At 33.4% G+C, this 18415-nt stretch overlaps 1 protein-coding gene across 2 annotated transcripts in view; it reads left to right on the top strand.

Moving 5' to 3' along the window:
• Positions 1 to 324: 324 nt before the first annotated feature.
• LOC111085416 overlaps positions 325 to 18415 on the top strand; it is a 55805-nt gene continuing 37714 nt past the window's right edge. Inside the window, exons 1-3 of one of the 2 annotated variants that reach the window (XM_022383858.1) lie at positions 325 to 495; positions 4196 to 4376; positions 16536 to 16639. In XM_022383858.1, the coding sequence (XP_022239566.1) occupies positions 405 to 495; positions 4196 to 4376; positions 16536 to 16639 (376 nt within the window). In that variant the 5' untranslated portion in view covers positions 325 to 404. The remainder of the gene's footprint in view (positions 496 to 4195; positions 4377 to 16535; positions 16640 to 18415) is intronic. The other variant, XM_022383859.1, reaches the window with a different exon arrangement.

Here is an 18415-nt window from a genome sequence, read left to right as displayed (position 1 = left end):
TGAATCCCACCACTGAATACATATAGAAAAAATCTATAAAATTACAAATAAGTTTAGTTCTATAATAAAACATAAAAGCGCAGATATTTAACCTGCTAAAGTTTTTGTATGATTTTGACGTTTTGATTGTTATTTAAACAAGATTCTAAAACTTAAATTAGAAAAATACATTAGAAGATCGATCTAAAATTTAAATATATATAAATATATATTAAACAATTTGTGCTGAAAGTTTTTTGATATTAGTTAAATATGTTTCTACTAGATGACGCTAAAAACTCGAAAATTTCTCAAGATAAGCATAGTGAGTACCAACTCCCGGATGGAAGATGCGGTAGCACTAGGAGCGCCAGAAGCAAATGGGAGTAAAATGCTTCTAGAAGGGGATCACTGAAGTAGGCCTTATGAAGCTCTCGAGGAAGGTCTGGTTCTTCGGCGAATTAACGTATCTTCTCATTTTCTTTTGCTTGTATATTACAAGAGCTAATTCAAAAGGTATTGACGGTTATTCATAATAAATAACTACTAGTTATAGTTAAATATTAGGTCTAAGAATGAACGAACGTCAGATAAATTTTTTTGTCGTGTTCTTTAATCTCTCCGCAAGAGCTCAGGCAAACTCTAGAATTACGTTAAATCAGTGTCTGGCTTAGCTGTGTACTTCGTCACAATATTAAATGTGAATAGATAATAATAAATATGATTAAAATAGTATATCACGTATATTGAACATGTTTCATACTCGTTTTATTTATATTATTTATAATCTTAATAAATAATCTAAGTAGTTTGAATATAGTTCAAAAACTACTATATTTGTTTCACATAATACTAATAGCATATATGTTTATAAAACTCAACATAGTTACGTGTAATTATTAAGGTTGTATGAAAATACTTATTTTTATATAATCAAAATTAAAATGTACATTTCAATTGATTTCATTGAAATTAGAACATATAAAGAACAGTGATGGAAATTGGGAGTACACGCCGTGTATCTAGTTCTCAGTTTGCATTATTTTTCCCATTGGTCAAGTTGAGTACTACTGAAGATGTTTATTAATCCTATCGTTACCGGTCAAAGGCCATGTCATCGCGTTTATTGACTTGCATTCAAAAGTTTATCGAATTACTATTTTTGAATTTATGTCAATAAGTTTCGTATCAAATTGTAGATTATAATTCAATTTTTGTATTATGCATTAGTTAATTTCTTAATTTAAAATTAAATATTGAAAGAACACACCTAAATATTAATATTTGTGTGTCACATGGTATGTTGAATGCAGCATTGATTCAAATTATATGTTTGTGTTGTCCAAATACAGTGTCTAAAGTTTCTTATGAATTAGGAACTCAAATTGCTGATATTGACAAGCTAGAATATAAAATAAGAGCCTCCTATCTTTACTATTTGTTTTTTTTTATATACCTATCATCCCACTGCTCCTTCTAAGCGTGTACCTAGTTCCTAAAACCCATTTCCTTTCTCGATGCCCCCAGTGGCATAGCGGTATGTCTGCGGACTTTCAACGCTAGAAACCGGGTTTCGATACCCGTGGTGAGCAGAGCACAGATAGCCCATTGAGTAGCTTTGTGCTTAATTCCAAAACAATCAAACCTTTCCTGATAAAGAAAAACATGGAGCTGAACGTTTTTTCAGTTAGCATTTATTTTATTAGAATTTTAACTAACACATGTTCGTTAAAACCAAGTTTTATGGAAATACATGTTTTAGTATTACTGTTAGTAATGCAATAATAATATTGTGCTAAAAAACAAATTGATAATCCGATTATTAGGCAATATTCATTATGGAAATTTAATATAAAACTTTCACAATACATACAGGAATTCGCCAGTCTTGTGTATTTTGTATTTTTATCCAGTATATCAAAGTATATCCAGTATATGTAGAGTTTAAAAAGAAGAGAGAACATATAATTGGAGTTTTATGTAAAGAATGAGGTTCCTTCACGTAATTTTGTGTTCTTGTGAGAGTGCTTAAAGTTATTTTATAATTAACACAAGTTTTATATAACTAAACCTTATTTATGATGATTCAGCCAGAGGCTTATATTATACAGCAAACGTTTGATATATCACATAGATAAATAAAAAGGAAGTTCAATAATGTGAAAGATTATTCAATTAATAATAAAGTTAAATATGGTATTCTTCGGATAGAAGGTGCAAATCGACATTTCAAAATGTTAACAGTTGCAAAATATGAATTTCTTGGACACTTCATAGGTGATGATATTTGGTTGGTTTAAACTAAGTTCTCTAAAAATAATCGCGGTAGCGGTACAGTGGACAAAGAAACACGAACAGGCTAAGTTGAAGTAATAACCATCGGCTCATTCGTAAGGGAACGGTAGATAAACTGCTTCAAGTGGATTTAGTCCGCGTACTTTGAAAGCTATTTTTTGAATCAATGAAGCTTTGCCTCGGCTTCTCGCTAATAAACGAATACTCGCTAAAATGTTTAACATATATGTATGCCGAAGTTTCCACATTTTCGGCATATTTTACCACCAATTACACGTGCAGTAGTTTTTAAGTCTCTCGTTTTTTCCATACACATATCTTGTGTATTTTATCTCTTTCTTTGCACATATTGAAATTAATTCTGAGTGAATATTAATCAAATCTTGAATATTTCTTGTAATTTCTAAAACTTGATTACGATAGTGTACAGGAACAGAGTTTGCCGTTAATAAGTCTTCAGATAATATGAGGCTGCAAACGTTTAAGCTCGTATGTCACTGAAATTCCGAACTTTCTCTTCTTACTGATATTTTTTATTTCATATACATTAAGAACATTTATGAGTTAACTATATGGAGATCGTCCATTTTGGTTTACTACCTCTTCAGCATTTATTTTTTGCTGTCAGTATTTACCATTGATCTGTGTGTGGCGCTCTACGATTTTTTTAACTTTAAATATTTAGCGTTAACTTAATACTGTATCACTAACATGGAACAGCTTTTGCTAAAATAATGACTTTCAATTAACTCTGATGTTAATGTGTCCTATGACTGACAAAAAACATTACAACAAATGTTTGAATGATATAGGTCCCTCTGTGGGACAGCGGTAAATCTACAAACTTACAACACTAAAATCCGGAGCTCGATTACCACGATGAACACAGCAGATAGACTATCGTGGCTTTGCTCTAAAACAAACGAATAAAGTTGATATAGACTTTTAAAAAATCGTTAATTGCTAAACAGTGATGTTTTAAACACACAAGAAATTATTCGGGTGACTAAAATGTGATCGTTTATTGATATAAAAACAAAATTCGAAATCTATATATATAATAGTACTGTCTGTTGTATGTCCATGTAACTCCTCAAGGTGTGGATGGATCTTCACTAAAATTGGAATGGAGGTTCATTAGGTCCATGCAGGGATACATTCAAATTTTCAGTTTTGCATTTTGCTGTTTTTATGGGCGTTTTTTTAACACTACTTCACTCCCTGTTGATGGATATTTACCAAATTTGTCATGAATGTTTGTTGAGTCCATGGGGAGATACATACAAACTTGCGTTTTCATGTTTTGCAGTTTTTATGGGCGTGTTTTACAATAACATATAAGGGAAACAACTTTTCATCTCCTAAAATAACCTTTCATTAATCGTGAATTTACATAACTTCCTTCCAGGGGACGGGTGGGTACTCCAACTAGTATCATAGTAAGACCTGAAATAGGACTATTGTGTGTATGTATAACTAGCGAATGAAAATACTCACAGCATATGTAAATTGGAATCTTTCAGTATTACGATAAAATGTGACCATATTGTACTTAGCTGAGAAATTAATCACAATAATAAATAAATCAAATAAAGATATCTATGTGGTAAGATTCGTGCAAAAAAAAACTGAAATCATTTTAAAATTAGGTAAAAATTAGTTCACAATACCATTTTGACTGTTAAACAATGTTTTCATTTTTCTTCTATTGCGTTCACTCAAGACGGTCCTTCCGGTGACTCAGCGGTAACTATGATGACTTATAACGCTAAAAATTGTGTTTCGATACTCGCGGTGGGCAGGGAAAAATAGCCCATTAGGTAGCTTTGTGTTAAACAAGAAACAAATAACACACTCAAGACGATAGAATATAAAATTATATACACGAAAGGTTAATGTATCTCATTAATCTTAATTTCAGAAATCGAAGAAAGAAGATCATGTAGTGGAAGCGAGATTAGGTTTCGTTGTGACGAAAGTATCATTGCCATTCATCAGGCTTATTTTACCACAGATGTAGATAGTGTTAATGTAACATGTGCAGGAGAGACTGATCAACGAACAAAATGTATCGAGGACATCCGGTTATCTATTAACAGCAGGTTAAGTATATTATATTTTTATACTAGTTTCTCATTATTGGGTAAGAATTTTCTTAAAAAAGTTATATATTGATTTACTTATAGGCTTACAGACAAAGTGATCGGTCTACAAATAGCTGTTAATTTTAAATGCTGCCATTTTTATATAAGCTATTCTCATCATAAGTTAAGGATACAAAATGGCAGCATTTTAATTATTATCCGAATGTCTTCGGGCTTATAACGCTAAAAATCGGGTTTCGATAGCCTCAGCGGTCAGAGCACAGATAAGCTTAACAACAAACAAAGATTATCTGGATTCTGTAACTAACAATAACGGGTATGCAATCTCCACAGGCTAGTGAGTAACCTTATAGTTATATCAAGTTATCATTAATGATTTAGAATGTATATATTTACATTATTACCTATCTTACAATAATTGAAAATAGGTTCACAACTGTATAGTAGATCGAATTTAATATGCTGAGTCAAAAACTTATATTTAAGTGGTAATTGTTAACTTCATTTCTATGTGTAAAATCCGATTTCGATCCCCCCTGTAAACCTAACTCAAAACTCACCAAATCTTATACAGGATGTGACTATATATGTAGGTCGTATATGTGGTTATGAATATAAACATAAATATATACACACACACCTTATATTAAGCCCATCAAAAATAATAAAAGTTGGTTTTAACTCCGTGGCGTAGACAAATGTAAAGTTGTTCAGGCATGCTCACATTATAGACAATACTTTGGTCTTGTCTTCTGTCTTAGTATATGGCCAAAGAAATTTATGATATTCTAACATTGCATTGTTTGTAACTACATCAAAATAACTAGTCAGGTTTCCAATTTTGTGCTCGGGAAGTATTTAATCTTACAAACTTAATGATGTACTTAATTACATACTAGCTCGTGATTCCGTTAACTCGTTGATTATTTGTGTCCTTTCTGGCCTTGAATTCACCAAGTGTATATGTAACAATAGGATTTTAGATATGTTTTTCTTTTTGCCACAGTTCACTCCCTAATGGAATGTACAATAAAACCAGGACTGATACGATACAATAGGTGTATCTAGATATTGATGCCGCGATATGATACCTATCTAGATAAAGAAGTTCTACCAACGGTTTGTTACAAAGTTTGACAGCCTTGACAACAAAATTTAATTAGAAACAGATGTATAATGTTAAGAGCTTTAAGTTATTTAGTGTAGCAAATATAGTTTCCTGCTTACAATTTGAAGTAATTCTAGAAAGAAAAAAATGGATAACTTTGATTTATTTTGTATTTTTATGGTGGTTACGAGGCTGGTCAAACTGATCGACTTCACATGAAATTAAGGTTGTGAAAATAGCAGATGAATATTTATCGAAAAAATGTTGGCAATTTATTTCGGAAGTTTTAGAGATTACACAAAAGAAATTTGTTAATGTTTAGATGGAGCAAAGTATTTTTAATCTTAACATGAAAATTACTTTACACTCAGAGCAGTGACTACTTTGACTTCATATATTAAAACATTAATTTTTAGCAAAAATACGTTATTACAAATTCTGATTTTTTCTGTACAAAAGACTTATAATGTTTAGTGGAAGCTTGCCAAATTTCTTGAAGTTAGATAAATCGTATCGGCCGCAGGCGGTTAGGGTGCTCGACTCGCAAACTTCGGGTCACGGGTTCGAATCACCGTCCCACCAAACATGCTCGCCCTTTCAGCCATAGGGGCGTTATAGTGTGACGGTCAATCCCACTATTCGTTGGTAAAAGAGTAGCCCAAGAGTTGGCGGTGGGTGGTGATGACTAGCTGCCTTCTCTCTAGTCTTACACTGCTAAATTAGGGACGGCTAGCGCAGATAGCCCTCGTGTAGCTTTGCGCGAAATTCAAAAACAAACAAACAAACAAACATAGACTTTTTTCCGACGTTTCAAGTTTCGTGCATGCCAGACCAACTGTGTATAACAATAGTGTGTTTATATTCGAATATTCAGTTCTTACTGAGCTAAGTTGCTAAAACAGGAGGTGTTATCTAAGGAATTCCAAGAGTCCGTCTAAGTTTTGTTCAGGCCATGGTAGAAATTTTCAACTGTGTATAACAATAGTGTGTTTATATTTAAATGTTCAGTTCTTACTGAGCTAAGTAGCTAAAACAGGAGGTGTTATCTAAGGAATTCCAAGAGTCCGTCCAAGTTTTGTTCAGGCCATGATAGAAATTTTCAAAAAGTTTGGAGCGGCTCGTTTTTACGTAGCGATAAAACAATGAGTTATCTGTAACAGTTTACAACGTAAAAAAACTAGTAGTCTGTAAGCATGAGAAGTAAAACATACGGGCATTTTGAAATGAAAAGAAAAATAATCCCAAATTTTAACATCATGATGGATTTACTGATTTCATTTGGTTTAGTTGACTTTACGAAAAGTTTATCCTGAACATGTTTTTCGTATATTTTATGTAAATTATGCTTTTTACCTTGAAAGTTCGAGAGGTCAAGGTTCGGCTTGGACAAATGCCTCGTGAACACATAAATTTACTAGCACTGCAAGTTTGAAACCATAAACAAAAGAAAGAATATCCATACTCTTTAACATTACACTAATATAATAGAGCAAATGAGAAATGAAGTCTTTATGGAGTTAAAACTAGTGAATGGCTGAATGGCTTTGAGTTAACTGCATTTAGCTACTCACAAACATACTTGCCCAGTTCTATTATGCATATAAAAGCTACTCAGCTTTTGTTTTTGTTACAGTCACTATACGTATGACAGAAATGATAATGTTCCGTTCAAATACAGTTAAAAAAGGAACTGTAGTATGTAGGCCAGTTAAATTTGAATGTGTTCTGTACTTTTCAATCCCTGTAGTAACAAATCTTTTAATATCTTTTACTATTCGTTAGCAAATATCTTATATTTATTGACGTTTTTCTTGAAACTATGTGCTCAAGTTTTCGTTTCACTAAATAGTTATATGAGGACTGCATGTAAAGCAAATTTGTTAAACAAGAGGAAGTTGACACATTAGAAATAAATATATTAATTTTTAGTACGTATACATCACAAGACTGCACCACGTGAAAAATGTGACGTTTGGTGGCCGGATGTGTTGATGCCTAAATTACGTGAACATTATTTGCTTACCCCCAAGTGGCACAGCGGCATGTCTGCGGACTTACAACGTTAGAAACCGGGTTTCGATACCCGTGGTGGGCAGATCACAGATATTCCATTGTGTAGATTTGTGCTTAACTTCAAACAAACAAACACATTACTTGCTTATTGTTTCAACTTAATGGTGTTTGTAGGAAAACATATTTATTTGCCTTAGTTCAAAAGTTCGAGATACTTGATTGTTTTCTAAGACATACAGACACGTTGTATTAACTGCAAAACCTAAACACATTATTCCATTGTTAGAAGAAAATAAGCCATGTGATTGTATTAAATAAAAAATCCAAAATCATAATGTTTTGCTCTGAAATTGTAGCTAAATGATTGTGTTGTTAGAAAAAATTAAACAAATAATTTAATTGTTAGAAACTTACATGTGCAGTTATATTACCAGAAAAAATTTTCAGATGAGTTTATTGTATTGTTATAAATAATCAAACACGTGGTTATATTTTTGAAGAATCTGCGTACGTGGTTGTTTTAGTAAAGATAAGATTTAAACGCTGAAAGTGAACAAAATATCAAAAACTAGAGAATAGCTACAAATATTAGGCCTATGTGATTATTTTGTTAGAAAAATCTAGCCAAGTATATATTGCTAGAAAAGCCCAGACATGCTATTTTAGTTTTAGAGAAAGCTAGATATGTAATGGTGTTGTTATTAAATTTAGACTCCTGAATGTATCACTAGAAAGGATCTTGACATAATTATATTGTTGTAAGCTATATTTTAATGCTGTAATCTGTTAGCTAGAGGGCGTAGAATGCCTAGAAATTTCGAAAGATGTGACTTCATGGATTTTCTTGTATATTCGAACGTAGATTAGCTAAGGTTACTCGTTAAGGAAGCAAAAATTGTATAAATGAAAATGTTATATAATGTTTACTTCCTTCTTTTGTTATTAAATCCACAATGACCTCACTATATGCTAATTGCATACCCTGCAAGACTCTGATAACACTTATGGAAGGTTAAGGAAGGTTCTAGATTGCTTGAGGAAAGAGAACCTAAGTCTGTATCCCAAGAAGTGTAAATTATTCCATCAACAGGCGGGTTTTCTGGGACACATAGTCAACAGAGAAGAAATGTGTATAGATTCATCAGTTGGACCAACACCAAAGAACCTGCATGAAGTAAGAGGATTTCTTGGACTGTACTGCTACTACTGTTGTTTTGGAAAATATTTCTCTGACATAGCTCATCCTCTACACAAACTACTTTAAAAATCAAATAAGTTTTTTGTACTGCTGATTATGAAGAACCAAGAAGGTGAAGAAGGAATTGATCACTACTTCTGTACTGGCATATCCAATTCTGAAAGATCTACTCATTTTTGGATATAGATGCCATTGATTTTGCAGTGAGAGCAACTTTGTCACAGATCATGCAGCACTGAAGAGGCTGATGAATTTTCGTAAGCTAGAAAGCCGAATATCAAGATGGCTCCAAAAACTCCAGGAGTACAACTTTAACATTGCCCTGATTGGAATCATAGAAATGCTGACACATTAAGACCATGTGTAAATGATGAGTGTAAACATTATGAGAAGAGGGAAACATAGGATAGATAAAATGACAGCAAAGTGTAGCCAAAGATGTGCCATCCACCACTAATGATGACGAACTGATGTGTTCCAACATCTAACTGGAACCTGCTCAGGCATAAGGTGCAAGTTTGAAACCAATTGTTCAGTGGTTAATGAACAATACAGCAAAAAGCTGCGCCATACAGCCCAAAAACAAAGTTGTAATGGGCACATTTGGATTCTTTATGTTTACAAGATGGCTTATTATGTTGGAAACGGGAATATATCAATGGACATAAACAAAGACTACATGTGGTACTTCCCCATTCTTCTCTTTCCAAAGCACTCTGTTATCTCCACAAACTTCAAATGGCCAGACATTTAGGTATTAAGAAGACACTGAAGCATGTAAGAGAACACTTTTACTGTGTTAGGTGCCATGGTCTATGCAGAATTGGTGTAAAACATGTGAAAAAGAAACAGCATGGGCAGTTACAGCAGTATTGTGTTAGAGCACCATTAGAAAGTTACTGTTGATGTGCTTAGTACTCTTCCATAGAGTAACACTGTGAATAGATACTTCATGATTTTATAAATAATTTCACCAAATGGTCATATACGTATGTTGTTCCTAACCAGGAAGCAGAAACCGTTGGTAAAATCTTGTCAACGAATTTGTTTCAAGATTTGTTGTCCTCTTGGAACATCACTCGGATAAGGGACGAAGTTTTAAATCGGAGCGTTTGCAAAAATGTTTCAGATCCTTGGAACTAAAAACACCAGAACTACATCCCTTTACCCAACTTCTAACGGCATGGTGGAGAGATACAACCACACAGTGTTAAACCAATTAGCATTATTTGTGGATGAACATCAGAAAACGTGTAACCATATATTCTACTGTCACTGATGAGTTATCGTACAACAGTACTTTAAGCTATTGGTCACACACCATCAAAAGAGAACTGAAAGTGCACTGGACCTTCTGTTCTTTCTTCTGGAGAACAGTCATCCAGAAGAGTTACAAAGGACATTTAGAGAGATTAAGGAACACCATCGATGACATACATGATTTTACCTGAAAAAAAAAAAGAGTTAAATTAGCTATTGATAAAATGATAAATTGCTAATATGTTAATACTGATAAGACTGGTTTCCATTGAAGTGACATCATATGGCTGTACAAGCCCTGCTAATACAAGAAAGGGCGAACTCCGTGGTTAAACAGGTGCTGAGAGGGGTGATATACTATATTGAAAATAATTAATGACGTGGTTTATAGAATCCAGAAGGATAGGCAAACCAAGCCAACGGTCATCCATAATGATCAACTTTGGAAGTACACCAGTGAGACAACAGCCACCTGGGTAACTCCAGAGAATAATATGACAATAGAAGCTCAATCTGCTTGGACAGTTTAGTACTTGCTCGAATATAATGCGCGCCCAATTTTGAAAGATTAAATTGAAGAAAATTTGTTTTTTTACATATCAGTTGTACAAAATGTATTGAATAGTTTCTAAATACAGTAAAGGACTATCAATGTATTAAACATTTTGGAAATCTTTTATTGAATTTTTTTTTACGTGTCAATTTTACAAAATTTATTGAAATGTTTATACGTGGTATAATCATTCATCTTCACATAAGTCTTCGTCAGCACTAAAATTATCACTATCATCGGGTTCATCGCATTCATCTGATTTGTTTCCTTTAACCTTTGCTTCATCTTCTTCTGATTCTCATAGCATATCATCCCTCATCCCATCCACTGTATTGGATATGCAACATTTTTTGAAACCTTTAATGATGCTTTAATGATTGTCGGTCTTAGCTTCTAGTAAAATGCCTAACAAAATTGAACGTGCGCGAATGTATTGCGCAGTCAGTATTTCGGGAGGTATTTGAAGAAAAAAAAGTGAGCATTATATTAGGGCAAATACGATAGTTTTTGTTTTACTTTTTTGTATTAAAATTATTCAAGGGAGTCCACAATCCAGAAAAGAGACAGTGTTTAAAACTATATTTTAATGTTGTAATTTGTTAGTTAGAGGGTGTACTAGAATGCCTAGAAAGTTTGAAGGATGTGATGTCAAGTTTTTGTAGTTATATTCGAACGTAGATTATAAGTACGACGTTCTGTGAATCGTCATTAGGTTAGTTAATTAAATAGTGAGGTAAAGAGAGTCACGAAGCTAGTAGGTAAAGTTATTTCAAGATATAAAATGAATCAGTCAGTGTGTTAGCTATCGCGGTTACTTTGTACAAGTAAGTTTTTTATTAGTTAACGTCATTTATAACGATAGAGTACAGGTTTTCAAGTTTGTAGAAATGGTAAAGGAAGAAATAGAAAAGTGTTTGAATTGTTGAAAAAAAAAACAGACACGTAATTGCATTTAAAAAAATCCAGGCAGGTAACTGATTTTTGTTTTTGTTTTTTTAAATAACGCGTTATACAAGTGATTTTATTACTAGAGATACCTGGGACAGCGGTTCTCAATATGTGGTTTGTAGACATTTTGCATAAGTATGGAAAGGAAATAGTAGCCTAGTGTATATAAGGTTAGATATGTTAAAACGAATTTGAATATGCAAATCAGCAAGTCACATGACAACAGTAGTCGATATAAAGTCACGATGGAACGTATCAGAACTACATTCTGACATTGTTTGGTATTTTGTAGGTAGTGTGATATCACTGAAGATTGATCGCTTTTGGAAAGGTTATATTACAGCCATTTCTGACTCAAAATATTCATACACTTAGCTCTTAAAGTTGTGTTCAGGTCGGAGATACAGAATTTTTGAGGAGGTAATATCCCTTACAGTAATTGCGCTTCGAAAAACAAGAATATGGATCAACATGGAGTTTCACGGCCATTCAGCAAGAGACCTGCAACAAGTCGTACCCCATTCGTGTTAAGCAAAGTGTGGAATCCTGTAACAGAAAGGTGAATAGTGAAAAACCGTCCACACGACCCAGGCAACAGTATGCAACATAGTTAAGAAGGATCTCCATCTGGAAAAGCGACACAAGGCACACATATAAAAAAAATTTCCACTACGTACCAATTCAACCAGTACGTACTTCAAACAGCTGGAGATTGAAATGGGTACTTATGCCATACCATATGAAGACATATTGATCACGTTGCGATCGGACAGTTAAAACGGGGGTTGGGAAACCGTTCTCCTCGTATACTAGATTTATTATGGAAATCTTCAGGGAGAAGGTGCGTGCCTGGCTGAATATGACAGCCTTACGATGGAGTATTTTGCAATGGAAACAACGCCGCAGTATTTTTTTTCAAGATGCACTGTCGTCAAATAGTTATGGTCGGATGTGGCGACATGGACTTTAACAACCTGGTGAGAGCTCCAAAATCGGTTGGTATAACGTACGCAACATCTGTTGATTCTACTGTGGTTCACCAAGGTAAAAATAATAATATGTGGTAGGCGAACAAAAACATTTGACAACCAATTACCTGAATAAGCGAATATACTGTTAAGTAAAGCAAAACAAGTGATTGTATTATCAGAAAAACTCATAAAATTGATTTTATTGTAAAAAAAAACTTAGCTGCATTGTTTCCAGTCACATAAAACTAAATAGAATGGGAAAGCTGAGTTGAGCAACCAGTTCTCAAATTTTTTTAGGGGATTGTTTGTTTGTAATTAAGCACAAAGCTACCCAATGGGCCATCTGTGCTTTGCCCACCACGGGCATCGAAACACGGTTTCTAGCGTTGTAAGTCCGCAGACATACCTCTGTGCCACTTGGGTTTTTTTTTTTTAGATAAAAGAAACCAACTTGTCAAGAATAATTATAATTAGGGCGAATGAAACAGGCAGAATTACATATATTTTACGTAGTACTTAGTACAGTTAGACTTAGTATATGGATAAGTTTATATTTGTGTAATGCTTATTAGTATAATTAAGAAAATATTTTAAGAACAAATAAGTGTTCGATAATGAAACAAGGATCTACCTAAGTTCAGATATGTTAGGCAATTATCCAATGTTCCATACTATTCTATGGAATACGCATATGTTGCGTAATTAAAAACTAATTTACTCCATACCAAAGAATACGTTTGTGTTAGATGATAAAACAATGATCCATACCAGACTACACAAATAGTTGTATATTAAGTAATTATATATTGATTCACAACAGACCACGTACACGTTAGATAATTAAACTCTGGTCCATCACAGACCGGGTATATTTTAGATAATTAAATTCTGGATTAGTGACTCATAATAATTTTTCTTATATACGATGTACGCAAACAGTTTTAATGCCGACCCTTCAACTTTCTGTATTCGAGATATATTTTATTATAACATTCAATTAAAGGCTTTCGATGCGATGCTTAACGAATGATTTTGCCATAAATATATGTGATTTTGATGCTAAGTCTGCATCTAGATCAAACATGTTTATGATGTCATTAATATAAGTTGTGTTAAGGTGGCTATAAATAGCTTATTGATCACATGTGAAAGGATATCCTGTTTTGATATTAGAACTGTGAGAAAAACACTACGTATTCCATGCAATATAGGAAGGGGAGGTCATCCGCGTTCATTCTTTGAAAATCCCGCGCTTTTTGCTCAAGAGCACGTGTTTATTACAGCGAGTTGGGATACCAGGAAGCGAAGTATTTTTATTGCCCCGAACAATTTTTAACAAACTTACATGAACTACAGTGGATTATTGTGAGAGAGAAAAAATTGAGAAAATATCTTAAAAAGTGTGGCACGAGAGAAGAAAGTCAATGTAACGAAAATGCTAAAAATGATTAGGTAATCTACACAAAATAACATCAATTGAACAATGTTTGTGCAAAATATTGTGTGTTATAAAATTTATCAAGCAATCATAAAACATTAGAAACAATGGTGATTAAATGAGTATTATAAAAACATAAAGGTAAACATCAGAAATACACCGTATGAGACAATGAAAGGGTAGAGGGAGATAGTAATTTAAATAAATGTAAGAAGTGAAAATTGTCACATAAAGAAGTAGATCATATATATAAAAGTCTAAATATACAGGAATGAACTTGTGAAACCATAAGATAGAGGAATGAACTTGTGAAACCATAAAATAGAAGAATGAACTTGTGAAACCATAAAATAGAAGAATGAACTTGTGAAACCATAATATACAGGAATGAACTCGGGAAACCATAAGATAGAGGAATGAACTTGTGAAACCATAAGATAGAGGAATGAACTTGTGAAACCATAAAATAGAAGAATGAACTTGTGAAACCATAATATACAGGAATGAACTTGTGAAACCATAATATACAGGAATGAACTCGGGAAACCATAAGATAGAGGAATGAACTTGTGAAATCATAATATACAGGAATGAACTTGCGAAACCATAATATACAGGAATGAACTCGGGAAACCATAAGATAGAGGAATGAACTTGTGAAATCATAATATACAGGAATGAACTTGCGAAACCATAATATACAGGAATGAACTTGTGAAACCATAAAATAGAAGAATGAACTTGGGAAACCATAATATACAGGAACGAACTTGTGAAGCCATAATATACAGGAATGAACTTGCGAAACCATAATATACAGGAATGAACTTGTGAAACCATAATATACAGGAACGAACTTGTGAAGCCATAATATACAGGAATGAACTTGCGAAACCATAATATACAGGAACGAACTTTTGAAACCATAATATATAGGAACGAACTTGTGAAACCATAATATACATGAATGAACTTGTGAAACCATTTCTCGTTCATTTGTTGTAACTGAAATTGTGAGTCAATCAGTTTTATATTTTACATTTCCTTTCCACTTATACTCTGGATATAATTACCAGGTTACCCGGCCAGCTTTGCTTGTATAAATTACCAACTTACCATCCAGGCTTTGTTGGTTCAACTTATCTTGCAGGCTTCTTTGGTGTAAGTAATCAATTTACCATCTAGGTTTTGCTGGTGTAAGTTACCATGGAGGCTCTCATCTGTTAGTTACTAATTTATCATGTCAACATTGCTGGTTTCAGCTCTGTATAAAGGGAAGCCTATCGGCTGTGGAAAGAGAAACACGTCTTTGTTGACAGTTTAGTAAAGAAAAATTGGAGAAAGAATGAGCAGCTTAGACTTGAGTTTGAGGCGAAGTCAGTGATTAAGCTTGACTGTACTAATATTACTGGAAAGCGTGCTGCATGATAAATTAGCTACGAATAGATTTACCCACGAATCTACACGGAGCGGAGCCACGATTTTCTTGGAGGGGCCAACATAAATATATTACAATAGCTTTTTTCGTGTAATGAGATCAGTTACAGTAATCACGAGCTAATACGTCTAGCTGTACACCTGTCGATATGTTAACCACGTGAAGTAACGAACCATGCGAGTGAAGATGACGACATAATTGACTGCGTCAGTTTCTGTAAATCAGTACTACCAGTGAATATTTAATTTATAGAGTAAAAAATATGTTTCCTGTAAACAGCACTGTTTACTATAAAGAGTAAAAATAATGAGTCCATTAGGCTAAGGATATTTTACGCAGTAGAAGTTAACTTTAGCCTAATAATAAGCCTATGCATAACCAGCCCATGACACTGGTGAGTGAGATTGATGTTGATGTTTGATGAAGCTTAAGGTGAAGTACGTACCTTTGATCGTCCTTTAGACGCTGTGAATGTGTCCGTCTAAACCGTTTTTGTAGTCCGAGCGTGTCAATAAGTGTTGCACAACCTTGGCATGATGAGTGTTTAAACTTAGCATGGAGTTTTCGTTTCTTTGTAGTTAAGCACAAATCTACACAATGGGCTATTTTACCCCTACGGGTATCGAAATCTGGTGTATAGCGTTATAAGTCTGCAGAAATATCACTGGGAGGCATAGCACGGAGAAGGAAGCAGTTCTTCATGTATCATAAATCAAAGTATCACTATTGTGATAAATGCAGTATTATGCATTTTGCCAGTAGTGTTATATCATTTTCCCTTGCTGCTGTCGCCTAATGGGTCAGCGGTAAGTTTACGGCTCGATTTCCCGCGGTGGAGATAATGCATATAGCTCACTGCGTAGCTTTGCTCAAAACAACAACAACAACCCTTTCTACTATATTTGAATACTACTAAGAAGTAGAAACAACCGAGTCGCTTAATACACTAACAGTCGGTAATAGATTTACGTTGAAAATTCTTATCTCTACAGTGTTTGACAACCACTGACCTAGAAAAATGAATGTATTGTTATGGAAATGCATTATAAAATACAAAAAATAAGAGATTTTAGTTGTGCTCTTGACTTTTATTTCATCAGTCGTCTTCCTTAGATAAGTTTTTTTGTTGTTGTAATTTACGTTGAACATATTAATGTGTATTATTTATGGTAAAAATATCTTGATAAACATTCAACAAATAGATTCAATAATCACTGACCTTTATTCAGATGTTCAGGCATTACTTACTGCCGATACAGCTATGAACTTGACCATATGGATAAGAAATGCTCTGGGATTGGTGCTGTGGTCATCCAGTTCGTCTGTGTTTATGGTAAGTGGAAGGTTGCCAGGCAACCATCACTACAGAAACGAAATTTTAAAATGCCTTGTGAACTTTTTGAATGATATGAGTTAATATGAGGATTAAAAACTTCTATAATTTTTCTTTTATTAATATCTGGTTATTACATAGCATATGTGCATTTAATTTGTAAAAAGAATGTCCAGTTTTGACAAATGTTAATCGAAATTAGAGGGAGGTTCATTTAGCCAATTACCGAACGAACTTTACCGACATACGTGGTTGGACAGTAAGTACGTATGATTTTAGTACTCGTCACTGTAAACCTTTTGTGCTTTCTAATGTTTCCCCTACCTCAGATTACAAAATTATCTGTACTCTCCCAGCCATTGTCAGCTTAAGCTACATTGTGATAAAGCTAAAGAACAGCATGAAAAAAACAATATTCCTGCACTATAATTTTAGAACTTATGTTTTAACAACCCTGTTACAACCGTTACTGTACTCTTGATAGTGATTCACAGTTGATTCGAAACTATCTCGTAGTAGAGTATATGTAATGAATTATTTAAAATCTAAATCCACGCCAAGCTAGTCTTTATTTCATCCTTTGAATATGTTTTTGTTTGATACCGTATATTTTTATTTTTAAGTTAGGCTTACGGTCATTGTTTCTTTTTCTGACTGTTTATAATGTTACGAAAAACATTTCATACAAGGTAAAAAACATATCACATTTTAAAACTATTTAAGTATTTTTCTTTTTCTTACTTTTTGCCATTTAACCACACTCATAGCAAAATGTGCTTAATATAAAAAGGTTTGACTTTTTTAATTGCCCGAATTGTTAGTCACACTTTAAAGGGTTAAGGCGTATTATTCGTCATTACTCCAGCCGCATGAGTAGAGCTTTGTGCTTAATACTAACCAAACAAATAGAGAGAGATGTTTAACTATAAGCCTTAAAACCCTAGTGGAATATAACACACACACACACACATATATATATATATATATATTGTGTAAAAATAGACTTAGGATATAAAGGGGTAATTCCTTAGAACTGTGTGTTTGATATTTTTTATTGTTACATTATTGACATCGAATTTGCCCAGTGTTTATTATTGTTATTCTTCACTTGTTCAGTGCTGCATACTCAGATAGCTGTGGTATGGGTTTTGTTAGACAATGTGAAGGGACAAGTTCCACAGGTTAATAGTATGTCATACAGATCTGGCTTAATAGTTACAATAGACGTTTACATACAAAAATAGAGTGTATGTATAGGCTTATGAATACGAATCAAAGAAGTTTACTTTGTCATACAAAAAGCTTCCTTGTTTTTAAGCCCCCTAGTGGTTCAGCGGTAAGTCTGAATCTTATTATGATGGAGAGTGCGATGTATACGTCCAAAACTCGGATCTCGGAAACTACCGCACCAATCAGAACTGGGTAATGTTTTTATATTTAGGCAGTATTTTTATAGCTGAGTAATAAATATAACAATTGAAATTTGCACAAATTTGTTTTAGATTTAACCAATAAAAATTACAGAAAAGGAGTAAGTTTCAAATATAAAACAATCAAAAACAAACCTAAAAAAATTATTTGTTTTTCTTTAGTGAAAATCTCACGAGTGTTGCAACAGAAATTCAAGTCACTTTCATTGATGACTGCGTCTACAAAGAAATACTTCAATAAAATATACTCTGTGATGTAATGCTGTAATGATAGCTCATTTTTTAAACTAAAATTTCAATACAATCTTTTCCTCATGGATGGTGAACATTATTGAATGTCAAGTAT

Source organism: Limulus polyphemus, unplaced genomic scaffold, assembly GCF_000517525.1.
Source record: "Limulus polyphemus unplaced genomic scaffold, Limulus_polyphemus-2.1.2 Scaffold375, whole genome shotgun sequence".
Taxonomy (NCBI): domain Eukaryota; kingdom Metazoa; phylum Arthropoda; class Merostomata; order Xiphosura; family Limulidae; genus Limulus; species Limulus polyphemus.
This window is presented reverse-complemented; position numbering and strand designations above follow the sequence as displayed.